The sequence below is a fragment of the Atractosteus spatula genome, chromosome 1 (assembly GCF_055471065.1).
Source record: "Atractosteus spatula isolate fAtrSpa1 chromosome 1, fAtrSpa1.hap1, whole genome shotgun sequence".
Lineage (NCBI taxonomy): Eukaryota > Metazoa > Chordata > Actinopteri > Semionotiformes > Lepisosteidae > Atractosteus > Atractosteus spatula.
This window is the reverse complement of record NC_142706.1, coordinates 48,017,304-48,032,526: the sequence shown is the minus strand read 5'-3', so window position 1 is coordinate 48,032,526 and position 15,223 is coordinate 48,017,304. Positions and strand designations below refer to the sequence as shown.

General features: G+C 36.4%; 1 protein-coding gene across 2 annotated transcripts in view; it reads left to right on the top strand.

Annotated features, from left to right (window-relative positions):
* mllt3 (MLLT3 super elongation complex subunit) overlaps positions 1–8,406 on the top strand; it is a 108,589-nt gene extending 100,183 nt beyond the window's left edge. For both annotated transcript variants that reach the window (XM_088913253.1, XM_088913244.1), the window contains one exon: positions 6,020–8,406. In XM_088913253.1, coding sequence (XP_088769379.1) covers positions 6,020–6,151 — 132 coding nt within the window. In that variant the 3' untranslated portion in view covers positions 6,152–8,406. The remainder of the gene's footprint in view (positions 1–6,019) is intronic.
* The last annotated feature ends 6,817 nt before the right edge of the window (positions 8,407–15,223 follow it).

The following is a 15,223-nucleotide window of genomic DNA, read 5'->3' as shown; positions in this document are numbered from 1 at the left end:
GTTTTATACTCCATTGTAAATCCCATGATTTAAATTGTTTTGAACTACATATCTTAACACTGTTTTCTTCCTTGCATGTCTAGTTTTAAAATAAAAAGGTGCTTATGAGCATGCATGCATTCTAATTCTTTCCATGGGTGGCTTTTTCAGGTTTTTCTTTTTGGGGCTTATATGTGTAATATATACTGCTTTCATGTTATTGCAAATACTTGACTACATTAAACAGCAGCTGTCAGTTGTTTATTGTCTTCATCTTGTGAAATCTATTTGAAGCTTATTGGCAGTTTTATAGTGTTTTCTGAGTATTCACTGAATTACTTACTGTACAGAATCTAGATAATTAATTAAAAAAAGAAAAGCTGTAGTCCTCATACAGACCCCTGTTGTACTTTTAATTACATCACTGATTATTGACTTTGATGTTTTTTTAGCACTTAACCTGTTATGAATCAATCAATTGGAACATTAGTGTTTTGCTTGTTTCAAGAGCTCTTAAGTTACTATCTCCAGGGTCCTTTTACCACATATGTAATTGTTTGTTTTAGTTCTAAGTATTGTTTCCATAACTGTACATAAAGATGTAAGATCAATTTGTCTGTAATTGCTACAAGTCTCCCAATCGTATATATTTAGGCGCTTCTAGTACCTATAACAATTCTGTCTCTTCTGTGTTAAACCTAATATCTATAGAACTTCTCATCCTTAGCCTGAGGCATTTTATTTCTTCCTTGCTAAATGATTGAGTGAAATATTAATTGAATATATCAGCCATTTCTTTTATGACCTGGAAGTTTCCCATTATTATCTTGGAGATCTTTGACTTCATCCGTTGTTTTTTAGCTGATACTATATTTATGCTATTTTTACAATTGGGTTCTGGATTGCATGGTCTCCTTTTGGGTGTGAGGCAATTTCCAAAGTGCTCCAGGTGTCCTTCCACAGTCCAAAGACCTGTTCTCCAGGTTATGTGGGGTCTCTAGTGAGTGCGTGTCACCTTCAGTAGTCTGGCTTTTCATCTAGGGCAGTGGTTCTCAAACTTTTTGGACCAAGTACCACCCCTAATCCAACCAAAGCATCCAAGTACCACCTACAAGTCATCATCTCATAAGAACCCCAGAAATTCTCAATGACCAACATGAGCGTGCGTGTGCGCACACACTCACACATATAATAAATATTATAATAATAAACTTTATTTGATATAGCGCCTTTAAAGGTGGCTTCTCAAAGTGTTTTACAGGAAAAAAAAAACATTAACAACAACTAATAAAAAAGCACCATTTCAGTGAGAGGGGTGAGCCTGTTTAGTTGAGCAAAGCAGAGGTGAATTAATTTTTCGAGCCTTGATACAATTTTTCGAGTCTAACAGATATTAAATCGTCAGGCATTTTCTTGACGGCAAAGGTCTCGCGGTGGATGTTGTAATGCGTACATTAATTTCTGGAGCAACCTCTCTAATTCCTGCAACTACACCGTTATGTCGGCTTGTCATTGCTCTAGCACCGTCTGTACAAACTCAGACGCATTTTATTCAGTCGAGGCCATTCTCTTCGATAAATTTATTCAGAAGCTGAAATGTGTGCTCTCCTGTAGTTCCTGTTGGTAGCGGTTTACAGAACAGAAAGTCTTCATGGGACGTACCCTCAAACTCGTATCTAACGTAAACGAGCAAATTGACCAAATCGACTACAGACTCATCTAATTGCAGTGAAAAACATCTGCTCATCTTAACGCGCTCTATCAGTGTACGTTTGATATAATCCTTCATTTCAATAATTCTATGAATGACTGTGTCTTTCACGGGGAGGGGGTCGAGCTGTTTAGCAGCTTTTTCTCCACACTTAATACGTGTCAGCTCTTTTGCCAACGGTAAATAAGGTTCTTCAAAATAGTGTAGCTTACCTGCTTTAGCAATCCGCAAGCTTGCATTTTCCGCGTTTCCGTTTTTATTTCCGTATTTATTTAAAGTTTTTATTTCATGCGCATGGGAGCGAAACACAGAGACGCTCGGTGTATTTTTCTCAAATTAGAACAGTTATTAAATATTTTTCTGGTATCACGCTTTCGTGTGCTCACAAGATTACCTGCGTTCGTAGCACGTATTTCTATGCATTCCTGTGTTTACAAGATAAAGCAGTTACTGAAAATTGATGAATATACAATGAGGCTTGGGATTTAGCTTTGTATATGCAGTACTGGCAGTGCAGCGTGTTTTACAGAAAACATGCAAGGAAACTTTGTACTGAAAGTGAAACATCTTAAGTTGACCATAATTGTATTCTATAAAGGGGTTTTTCATCTTTTAATTAAACTGAGATTTTCCAATAACTCTTTATTTCTTTACTTTTTCTTGGATACAAGTTTGTCATGGTAAAATTAGGCATAATTCACACAACAATCATGGTAAAAATGAAATCATAACATCTTTTTTTATCAATTTTTAACATTTTATCAATTGGGATTGAGATTAAGGGTAAGGTATGTCAGTGTGAAGTTACTAAACATGAATGCAGCTATTTTAACTCCCATCAAAAGAAGATATGCACATTATGCATTAAACAAACCTAGGCATAATGAAAAACTATAAAACCAACCTTATCACCCGACTCTTGATTAGCTGCAGTATAGATTTTAGGCTCTAATTTGAGTAAATTTCCATTGTAAATTTTCAATTTTGGATAACTGTACACTGACTATTTTTCATGCAATGTTTTTCCCCAAGCACATCTTTATGTAATGAGAAAGAACATTCTGTCTCTGTGCTGTTGACTGGCACTGCTAAAGGTAGTTGCTGGCAGATTTCAGTGTACCTCAGTTGTGCATATCATTTTGCTGTGGATGAGAAGGAATAGCATATTAAAAGTGTCAATAAATGCATTCGTATTCTCCATTTCTTGACAGACTAAGTGGTAGTAGGCAAAGTAGGGGGTGAGTGAGTGTTATTTAATAACAGTGAGTTTGTTTTCTTTTTATTTAAAATTCAGTTTTGATTTTGAATGCGTTAATTTATTTAAAGGTTTTCAGAGTTAATAGAAATTTTGTGATAATGAAATTACAATAATACTGCCTTTTATGTATTTAGATCCAACTACAGAGAACACCAGGTGGAGAAAATTGCTTCACCAGTTTAATTAAAGGTGAAACTTTGGGGATACTAGATTTATACAAGCTCAGATATTAGCAAGGACAAATGAGTTCTTTTAACCAACCATTCCCCATTGTCAGCACATCTTTTACTTTGTTTAGTCACATGCTATATGGGTTTGAGTCATATGTTTTCTGCAGCTGAATATAGAGTATTTCTGGATTTGGCTTTCCAGACTCTTTGGTACCACACATAATATTGCAGCTTGAGAGTTCAGCTTCACATCATGAAATAATTTTAAGGGCTTCAAAGGTACAAATGTTCTTGCATTTAGATGTTGCATTTCATTCTGAATGGTCCCACAGCATTTAAGGTAGTCGGTCAACATGGGACAAGACTACTAGAATGTACAGTGCTGCTAGAATGCTCGTGAACCCTTTAGAATTTTCTGAATTTCTGCATAAAAGTGACCTAAAATATGATCAGATCTTCATCTAAGCCATAAAAATAGATTAAGAGAATGCAATAAAACAAATAACACACAAAAGGATATACTTTTTCTTTTATTCATTGATCAAAATGATCCAACATAAAATGTCTTTCTTGGAAAAAGTATGTGAACCTCTAGGATTATCAGTTCAGTTAAGGGGATAGAATCAGGAGTGCCAGTCAATGGGTTGACAATCAGGTGTGGGTTTGGGTGGCCCTGTCCTATTTAAAAAACATAAACCTGAGTCTTCACTACCAAAGGTTGGTCTTCATCACACCGGTTTGTGAATGAATCCCATGCCTCGATCAAAGATTTCTGAGGACCTCGGACAAAGAATTGTTGATGCACATCAGACTGGAAAAGTTTACAGAACGATTTCTAAAGACTATGGGCTTCACCATTCCACTGTCAGGCAGATAGTGTACAAATGGAGAAAATTCAACACCATTGTTACTTTCCCCAGGAGTGGTTGTCCAACAAAAATCACTCCAAGAGCAAAGCGTATAATAGTCCGGGAGATCACAAAGAACCCTTGGGTAACATCTAAGGATCTGCAGGCCTCTCTTGCACTGGCTAATGTTAGTGTTCATGAGTCCATCATCAGGCAAACACTGAACAAGAATAGTGTGCATGAGAGGATAGCAAGGAGGAAGCCACTACTCTCCAAGAAGAACATTGCTGCCCAAGTTTGCTAAACCCACCTGGATGAGCCAAAAGACTACTGGAAGAATGTTCTGTGGACGGATGAGTTGAAAATAGAACTTGGGTTGAACATGGCTTAAATTAGAAACATTATGTTTGGCAAAAACCAAACGCTGCATTCCAACATAACAATCTCATCCCAACCGTGAAACACAGTGATGGCAGTATCTTGGTTTGGGGCTGTTTTACTGCCACAGGAGCAGGATGGCTTGCCATCACTGACGGAACTATGAATTCTGGATTGTACCAGCAAATTCTACAGGAGAATGTCAGGGTATCCGTCCATGAAATGAAGCTCAACAGAAGGTGGGTCTTGCAGCAAGACAACCACCCTAAACACACAAGTCAGTCTAGCAAAGAATGGTTGAAGCAGAAGAAATTTTGTGTTTTGGAATGGCAGAGTCAAAGGCCAGACCTTAATCCAATAGAAATGTTGTGGCAGGACCTGAAGTGGGGAGTTCATGCAAGAAAGCCCGCCAACATCACTGAGTTGAAGCAGTTCTGTAAGGAGGAATGGGCCAAAATTCCTCCAAGCCGATGTGCAGGACTGATCAACAGTTACCGTAAACGTTTGGTTGAAGTCATTGCTGCTCAAGGGGGTCACACCACTTACTGAAGGCGATGGTTCACATACTTTGTCCGACAAAGACATTTAATGTTGGATCATTGTGATCAATACATGAATGAAAAAGTATATCCTTTTGTGTTATTTGTTTTATTGGATTATCTTTATCTATTTTTATGACTTAGATGATGATCACATTTTATGCAGAAATTCAGAAAATTCTAAAGGGTTCACCAACTTTCTAGTACCACCGTATGTAGATGATAACCCATTGTCTCAGCAGCATCTTCAGCTTTGGCTTCTAGAAGTAGAGGTTGCCTTACTATTAGCTGGAGAGTGCTAAAAATCATTTTATAACCTTCCACTGTGAAATGCCTTCCAGGCAATTGTATTAGTGACATTGGGCTCCTCAGTACAAGTGTCTCCCAGCCTCATCCATAATTTTCTGCTTCAGTTCAGCTTCCTGCTTCCTTTAATATCCTAGGAATTAATTATTTTCATTAATATGAATGCATGCTGTATGTTTATAATTAGGACAGTGACAGAACCCTTAATAAAATAGAGGAATGGACATGGGTTCTTTCATCAACCTTTTCCAGTCTTAATACTACCATTCATTCATTATCTGCTTTATCCAAAACTGGTTTGTGGGGGAGCTAGAGCCTATCCCAGCAGGCAATGGGCACAAGACAGGATACATCCTGCAAGGGATGCCAGTCCATTACAGGGCAACACACAAACACATACACATTCACACCAGGGCTAATTTTTTCAGAAGCCAGTTAACCTACCAGTATGTGTTTGGCCACTGGGAGGAAACCGGAGCACTGCAAGGAAACCCATGCAAACAGAACATAAAAACCAGACAATAGTAGCAGTCCAGGTCCAGAATTGAGCCCAGGGCCTCAGCACTGTGAGGCAGCAATGCTAGCAACTATGTCACTGTGTGGCCCTACTACCGTTCAGTCTTTCATATAAATTATTGCCATTTATAGACTGAAGATTAACCCAGCATGTACAGTCTAATCTTGTTCTGTGTATATGTCGTGGTAGTCTACTTGGATCTTGGAGAATACAAAGTCTGCTCTTCTATATGTGAATCACTTAACTATACTGCTCTGTTTTGATTTTATTTATGTATTGTATATAAATGTTCCCCACCTCCTCTCTCTTACAGATTGTCAACCTCATTGAAGAAACTGGACACTTTCACATAACGAACACTACATTTGACTTTGATCTTTGCTCATTGGACAAAACTACAGTCCGCAAGCTTCAGAGTTATCTGGAGACCTCTGGAACCTCTTGAGATTCTAGCAGCTGGCTGCAATGAGGAAGAAGGAAATGAGAGACCTCCAAATGTTTTACTTGAAATTATGCAGTGATGCAACCAATCTGCCTAGTCCCAAGAATACTGCTCTCAACAGCTTTATTTTCTGGAAGCAGGATATTTCTCTTGATTCAAGAGTGGAAGACAGTGAAAATGGAAGCATTGGAAAAATCACCCTCTCCATAAGATGATTCCTTTACACCCAGAGCTAATTCTGGTTGTGCTCACCTGGAAAGCCTTGAAAACAAAAAACAAACAAACATGTAACTTGCTCTTAATGAATGTGTATTGTTATCATACGTCTCTTCGTGATTTTCTGATCTTTGTGATGAATGCATGTTTGACACTGCCTTACTATATTATTGGTCTTTATTGAATTTCAGATATCAGAGATTTAGTGAAGAATGTCAGAATATTTTACCAGCACTCCAGCAACAAACATGTCTAAGGGTCTGTACTACAGTAGGTAGACAATGTCTTTCTGATGTACGAGATAAAACTTCATCTAAATGTATGAGAGGAACTTTTGATTCAGTGTGAAAGGAATCAGAAATCTTTGTACTGTAAATCGTATAATAAGATACCATTGCTGAGAAGCTACAGGCAGTAATTCTGTATTTTCCCTTAATATTACATAAGTGTGTCATGAAAGAACAGCATTCTACATAGCATGTCATGATTATTAATTCATTTGAATTGCAGCATTGTTAGGATTCAACTTTTGTAAAAAAAAAATCACTAACCCTCAAAGGATTACAGTAAGTTTGAATGCCCTTCTGGGTAAAAAATGTTGGATATCTTAATTAGATACTGACAAGGCAGTTCAGGTTTCAAAGTCAGGCTGCGAAGGAAATAATGACTTTCACATGTGCACTGTTTTCCAATGGACGGCATTGGTGAAGCTTCAAATTGTATAGATGCAACATGAACAGTCACAGTTCTCTACATCCCTCGGATTGGCCAGCGTCTGTACGCTGAGACTAATCAGGTAAAGAGACTAACTTTTATGCTGAAATCAAAACCATACTGTCTTGGGACTGGTGGGATGATAATTATATTCTTACAAGTGTAAGAAATGTTGTAGAAATGTATTTTTTGCTGTTTATTTATTTTAAGGGGACCTCAGTTGCCAAAATTCAGTTATTTTTCTTTTTGCTCTGCATGGAGAGAAACTCCATTGCTTTCTTTTGCTGGGGCAAACTCTGTTTTGTTGATGTTTTATGAGATAATGGAATGTTCCTTTTGCTGGTTTTTGGGAACCAAGCCTACTAAACAGGAAGTCAAATCCCAATCCCAAGAATTTCTTAAAGGCAGGAAATGCAAGCCAGCTTTAGCACTGATATTAATTGTTTGTGTGTAAGCAAAGGCAGTTGCTGTCTTCCCTGTGTCACTAAGTTAAAGAAGAATTCTTTTGATAACCCAGAATATTGTGAAACAAAGGTGATTGGGAAATAATGCTGGCATTTCTAATGTGTCTATGATATAATTAGTTTAAAATTTGTTTGGATTTATGTTAAAAATGATGGCACACATCAGTTATTTTTTGGTTTCTCATCCCAAAGATTTTTTTTACATATGTCAATGTTACTTTTTTTCCACCTGGAAGTCCTTGGCCTGCTTCCATGAAAAGGAATACATTTCTGTGTTCCATCTCTGAATCAGCATGTATGTTACTTGAAGCATTATTACTTTGCTAGTACCCAATGTGCAATCATTGCTATAGGACTATGTAACATCACAAATAATGGTGTGTTGGAAGTATGTTTTTTTTTCATTTCCATCATGATTGTCCATGTATGTGAAATGACATCTTCACCAATGGCAGCCTTGAAACTGGATTTGTTTATGTGCACTTGCCTTGGTTTTATTCTTAGTCCATTTAAATGTTCAACCTGGCTCTTCTGATTATTTGTGGTAACATTCTGCTCAGGTATGAGAAGGATTAATTTTATGTCTTAAAATAGCCGTCTGAACTCACTGTAGAATGATCGTGGACGTGATTACTGGAATTATAAGATGAGAGGTGTGGTTACTGCTCTGAAAGGTTGAAAGAGGCTGGAAAACCCTCAACTGAGAGCAGGTCTATGGCAGTTTTGATGTAAGACATTTTTCTGAAATCATATCACAGGAATTTGCCACAAATGAGCTGGAATGGTCTACTAGTTGCGTTAAACTCCTAAAATGTACATTTAGCTATTTTCATCTAACTGTTTTGTATGAAGAAAAAATAAAAAGCTTTTTTCAAAAGAATATTTTATTTTTATTTTTGGAGAATGAAAGTAGAGGTATAATTTAAGCTGAACTTTTAAAAAGTAAGCAGTTTAACCTAAACTCTTCCTCTGGCTGTATATGCTTTACCATAAAAAATGATCATTTTACACTACATAGTTTTAGGAGCTAATTTATCATCTTGTAACTACACTGTAAGTTGCAGGTAACAATGCAAAAATGCTATTGTAGTAAAAAGGTTATCTGTTGTATTGAAGTTCTTCCTGTACGTGTAATACATTGTGTATTTACTTTTTGCATTATAAAAACTTTTGTAGCTATAAACCTTTTGCAAGACATAGGAAAGTATCACCCTATTTTCTTAAAACATGTGTTGGCTAATTTTATTTCTTGCAGGAAGTCGTAGGATGAGATGGACTGTTTCCAAAACTGACTTCTTTTTATAATAATTTTAGATGAACTTCCTTTAGGGGTTTTAAGAACTTGCATGAAGGGTCTCAGTCATCATCTAGGTTACAATACAAAATGCTGTCAAAGCAAAGGCTAAACTTGGCTCTGTATGAGGACACAGAATACTGGGGTGCCTATTCCACCAGTTACTACTCAACAACATTCACACAAAGCACGACTTTCTCTTACAGTATTTTCTTCTTTTGCTTTGTACTTGATGAAGTAAAGCACTGGAGAAGTACAGTAGGTACAGTTTTTTTTTTTCAATTGCCACTGTGGTCTCATAACAAGGATTTTAAGTCCTGTTAAATATAAACATTTTTCATATCCTGGTAGTGTTTCCAGACAGGTTTAAATATACTTTTTAGTGTTTTAAGAATTTCCTTGTTAATTTCATTCCTGTCAATAAGCATATCTACATGGTTTTCAGAGTGGTTTGTTGAGTAACATAGTTTCATGCATGGAAATGAAACAGGTGCTTGGAATTTTGGGACAAGACAGTGGTTTGACAATGACAGGTGAAAACAATGATCTAATTCTTTAACATTATAAGATCAAGCAGAAATTATATAGCCTAAATATTAACACTCAGAAGCAGAACTGTTTGACCGACCACACCTCGGAGTATTCATTCTGTGAAAGTGAACTTGGTTTGTAAGTTTAGATGCTTTGAACACCTTGTTAAGTGCTGCCTTTGTGATAATAGCATTAAAAATAATTTTGAGAAGTGTTGAAAAAACAGTAATATTGTTTCGAATGCATCTATATGTTAAACCTTTAGAAACATTTTATATTTTCATGTTCAAATGCCTTTGGAAGTACACAATTCTTAAAAGATTCCATAAGAGGTATTGCATTGTAGAAGATAGAAGAAACTATTTTTTCTTGGGTTTCTACAGTACATGTTATTTCAAATTAGTCTGTTCAAAAACATAATTATAATGTGATTTAGCTGAGGAAAATGTTCCTATTCCTAAATACATTTTCCTGTTGTGAAGTTTCCTGGTTGTTAAAGAAACCATTGCACTGAGAATATAATCTATTTAACATGAGTGGTGCTTTTGGCATTTTGACTTTATCATTGAGTAAACATACAAAACCCTTTTGGTTCATTTTGATAGATAGTAACATGGAATTACAAAAAAAAATATTTTAGGAGATTTTACAAAATTAGCTCTTTGAGTACCATAAATTGAATTCTCTCATAATTACAGAAAAGAAACATTTATTTTAAAGATTTCACAAGAAAGGCCTTAATGACAATTCTCAAAACCATGGAATACATTTTGCACCACCATTAAAAAAACAAATAAAAAACAGAAGGGGAAAATAGATTATTTAAAAAATGGGATAAGGAATGTGAATCTAATGTTGATCTTTATTTCAATTAGTAGACAGCCTTTTTGCACATATGGTTTGTATATGCTTAACAAAGTGGGTGGTCTATAAAAAAAGTGCTAAAGTCATCTATAAAGTCATTTTAGCATAATTGAGGGGGTGCCATCTGAAACTCTTCATTGAGATGTCTTGTCCCCTTTTTAGTCTCAAAAGAAAAGTTTGAATTTTTCCTACTTGCTTAAAACCTGAAGCATGGTTACTATTTTTCATGTTTTATTGAATGTTTTCTTACATGTTAGCAGTGAATATATTCATACAGTTCTTACAATTTGCTATGATACAAAAATCAGACCATTTGTGACTTATTAATAGAACATTTTTTTTAAAACTGTGAACATTTAAAAAACAATTGGGCCTTTTCTGCCTGTTGTAACTGGTCTTTGCTGTATATTCACACAATAAAGCCCTTGAGAGAATGCCCTCATAAAATTCCTTGAAAATATACATTGGCAATGTTATGAAAAAGTTAAATCTGATTATTCATTTTCAGTTAGAATGAAATGTTTTTAGGTAATAGGCACTGGAATGTTTTCAAGATATTGGCCAGCATCCATATCACCTTGCAATTAACAACTGGCAACCCACTGAAGCTAAGCAGGTGTGAGCCTGGTCAGTACCTGGATGAGAGACCTCCCAGGAAAAACTAAGGCTGCTTTTGGAAGAGGTGTTAGTGGGGCCAACAGGGGGTGTTCACCCTACAGTCCATGTGGGTCCTAATGCCCCAGTATAGTCCCAGGGCATTTCTCGAAAAGAGTAGGGGTGTAACCCCGGTGTCCTGGCCAAATTTCCCACTGGCCCTTACCAATCATGGCCTCCTTATAATCCCTGTTTATGAATTGGCTTTATACTCTGTTCTCCTCCCTACTAACAGCAATTATTACAATTATTATAATAGAATCCAAGACGTTCACAGGAGTCAAAATTACTCTCTAAGAAAACAATTGTTGAACTGGCTCTTTAAATGTACATTTAAAAAAATAGCTGGTGGTGGTTAAAATAAGGTGGGTTACTCTTATTTGTCTCTTTCAGCTTTTATATTTTTTCAAGATATTTCTGTTCTTTGAAAATATCAGCAGGTTCTGAATATCCTGATTTTGAAGAATGTGGCCGATCAAAAACCTCTCCTGCTTAAACACTATTTGTTCAGTTAAATCCAAAATGTAAAGGTGTGTAAAACCTAAGGAACATGTGAAAATGGGATTCCACAGCACATCCTGGCTGCCAGCCATTTGTTATTCCTAGTCATCAAAATGTGACAATGACACTGTCTGCTGTTTAAAAAGTGACCAATTGCCAAATATGGTTAAATCTCTCAAGTGAGCATTAACATTAATTTAGCCTTTTGGCCACCATTTTGTTCTTGGGCCTCAAGCTGCCACTGTCCTTGTGACTGCTAGACAGATTGAATAGAAACTTGGCAGTTTTCACTAACCACCCAGTCTTCTTCGGTTTTGCACCTTGCATATTGCATTGGTCATTGTCCTCCCTATAGTGTGTCAACAGCTGTTTGGCGAAAAGTGGCATCTTAAGAAGCTATCAACAAATTATCTCCAAACATGGTCATTAGAGTGGTAATGCATCCAATGCATTAACACATGGCTACATCAACCATAATGGCCACCTGGCCATTATTTTGCTTGCAAAATTCAGACTAATTGAACCTCTTTTTACAATTAGTCTTTGAACCGCTGTCGCGATTGACTTGAAACTTGATAGGTTTCATCACCATGTAGTGCTGTTGCAGAATTTAAATACTGCACAACTTTTTATGCCCTCTCCAGATGATCAGGGGCTTGGCAAAACATACTTCACAATCCTAGCCCTTCTACCAAAAAAACAAACATTTGGCCAATTAACACCACAAGTATAAATTCATAGGTATAAATGGTGATGCTTCACTAGTATTAAAACTATAAATATATATATATATGAAAATTGGGTGTCTGCATGAATTAAAAAGGATGCTTGACTGGCATTTCTTTTCTTCAGTGTTGATCTGGGGCCAGTAACAGTCACTTCTGCTGTTTAAAAACTATTTGTTTTATACCGTTAAAGCAAGGGGTCCTGGAACCCTTGTTATGATAGAGGGAATCAAACTCCACACATCCCAGGACATTTTGGGCAAACACCCAATTTCCTTATGCAAAGAAGCTCAAGTTTGGCTGAAACTGGTCATCCTGGCATGGGTGTGATGCAGTAAATAGATCCAAATCGCCAACTGAACATTCGTGTTTTGAACTCAAGCAACTTGAGTGGTGGTATGGTCAAAAATCACCTATTCAGAAGTGCCAGAACCTCAAAGCACACTACGGAAGGCATCCATCCAGTCTGTGTAATTCATGCTAGGGGAAGGTTTACAAAATACTAACAGCAGGGGTGTGCAACATGTGATCCCTGTGTTTTCTGGTTTTAAATTATTTGTAACAAAGATGACTTTGCTTTCTGCAAAGCTCTTAAGGCTACAGGAAAATATTTTTAGAATTTTATTTGACACTTACTCATAATTCTGTTCTCCTCCCCACTAACAACTGATGTGTGGTGAGCGTTCTGGCGCACTATGGCAGCCGTCGCGTTATCCAGACGATTTCTGTACATTGGCAGTGGTGGAGGGGAGTCCCCATTACCTGTAAAGCGCTTTTGAGTGTAGTGTCCAGAAAAGCACTATATAAGTGTAAGCAATTATTATTACTTATTAATGTGTCATAATCTAATCTGCATGTTTTTCAGTTAAATGAAGTTTTTTTTCTCCTTTCATCTGGTTTATGAACAAACCTGGACTGAATATGCAGGCACTAGTGATACCTTATACTTTTGGCTATACTTCCTGATGTCCCGGTTCCTCAAACCCAACTCAAATCAGCAGCTGCTGGAGCATTTAGTCATTGCACAGTTGGTGTTCAGAGTCTGGACCTCCGTTCTGGCCTAGAATTAATAATGCTGGTATGAAAGAATCTCTGAAATCTTATATATGTTCTAGTTTCTTCTTGAGCTGAATTGTGTGCTCTTCAAATGGTTTTTGGAATTCTGTTAATTATAAAGTGTCATGGGTTGCCTTATACAAAAATGGTGATGTAAGTGTACTGTGCAGTACAGGATAAACACATTGTCTAATGGTGATGTATCTGTGTGACTTTAAGTCAAGCTCAATGACATAGGTATGCGGAAGACACAGGTAGGTTTTCTACAGGAGGGTTCCTCTAACACTAACACTTATGATAGTTTTGTTTTTGTGGTCAGTGTTCATATACAGTAGTTCTTCATAAATACTGGCTATGATCGTTGTCTAATTTTAATTTAATCCTCTTCCTAAAGTTAACTGACCACAATGGTGGCTGTCCAGTGCACCAAAAGAATTTTTAACAGTGAAAAACATTTTGCAGTGTGGGGTCAGGCAGTAGCAAAATATATTGCTGCTGTCCGACTTGACTTCTGAGCAGTGGAGTAAGCTTCCAAAATGCTCTAAATCAGTTAAAGAGCTGACAGTTTTGGAAATAACGACAGTATATCAATGCTGAATATGTATCATTTTGGACAGACATTGCCTATTCATTTACATAGAAGCTCAAGATCTCTTTCAGCTCCCATTCAGAGGTGTATTTGTCTACTGAAAATGTATACTGCATCACAAGATTCACTGTGGAAGTGCTTTGAATGTGAGCCGTGGAGAACAGTTGTAACAAGTATGTTAAGCCACTCTCCTTAACACCAATTTGTATAGTTATTAAACAAGAAAGGGAACAGCTGTGGCTCTGATACCAGCACACGGGTATGTTAAGAATGTGATATGCCTCTAATCACGTTAACATGCCTTTTTCATACTTTCAGTATAAGATCTCTTTTGTAAGAAAGCATTTGATTACACATCTTTTATACTCCTTTCTATATTTCTGTTTTTAGTGAGTTTTCTATTTCAAACAACTGTTTTCTTTACATCTCCCAGAATGAGTTTAACAAGCTCTGTAAGTGTCAAAGCCACTCGTTTGCACTTCAGTCTCCTCAGATTTTGTTGGCTTGCGAAGAAACATCAATATTATTTTTTGCTCTTTCACTCTCGAGTCGCAACCTTAGAGCATATTTATTCACATTTGACACAGTTATTGATTAGTTCTGTTTGATGTTAAACCAGTTTTTTTTTTCTTTTGCCCCTATTTATGTTTAAAGGGTTGATTGGCATAATAAATAAAAACGTCATTTAAACACTTAAATTGAGCAAAACAAAACTGACATACTTGTCTTTTACTCAGACATCTGAGTTATTCAGTGACCATAATATTACAGAACATATATATATATTCTCTCCTTTAATATTAAGAAAATCTTGTTGAAAGAGGTGTAGAACAACCCATATAAAGCATAAGCATATTGCCAGCATGGCAGCCTTGGATGCTCATTTAACATTTACATTATAATGTTTACATCATCATATTATCATTAGTCATATTACATTTTGTTGTAATGATGTTATGTTAAATTTATGGTGTCTCAACAGTGATATTTCTATGGCACCTTACTGCTCTCATGGATTCTTCAAAATAGGTTTGGTATTTTGTGAAGACTTTTATTGTACTTTTAAGGACATTTGTTGTCTGCATTTAAGCCTTTACTATTTTACTATTGCTTTTTTCATTTAGAGTGCTGGTTAAATTTTTTGTGCTTTGGGTTAAATTTGACGTTAATTTGGGTGATATGAATCTTCTTTCAATAATGTACTGTTAACGTATGCTGTTATTGGCAAGAGTTTTAAGTACACTGATGTAGTTTTTGGCGTCTCACTTATGAGAAGCCATTCCTTGGTGTGGAGAAAGTGTTTGAAGTAGGCCTGGGAGAATATAAATGATAGATGCCTTGGCAGAAAACCTGGAAAAGATGTCCCCTGTGTGGAACGCAAGTCACATAATATGGCGGTTTCTGTGTTTAATAAGCACACTGTTCCAATATGGGTCTGCGATTTTATCACATTTATAGTAATATACT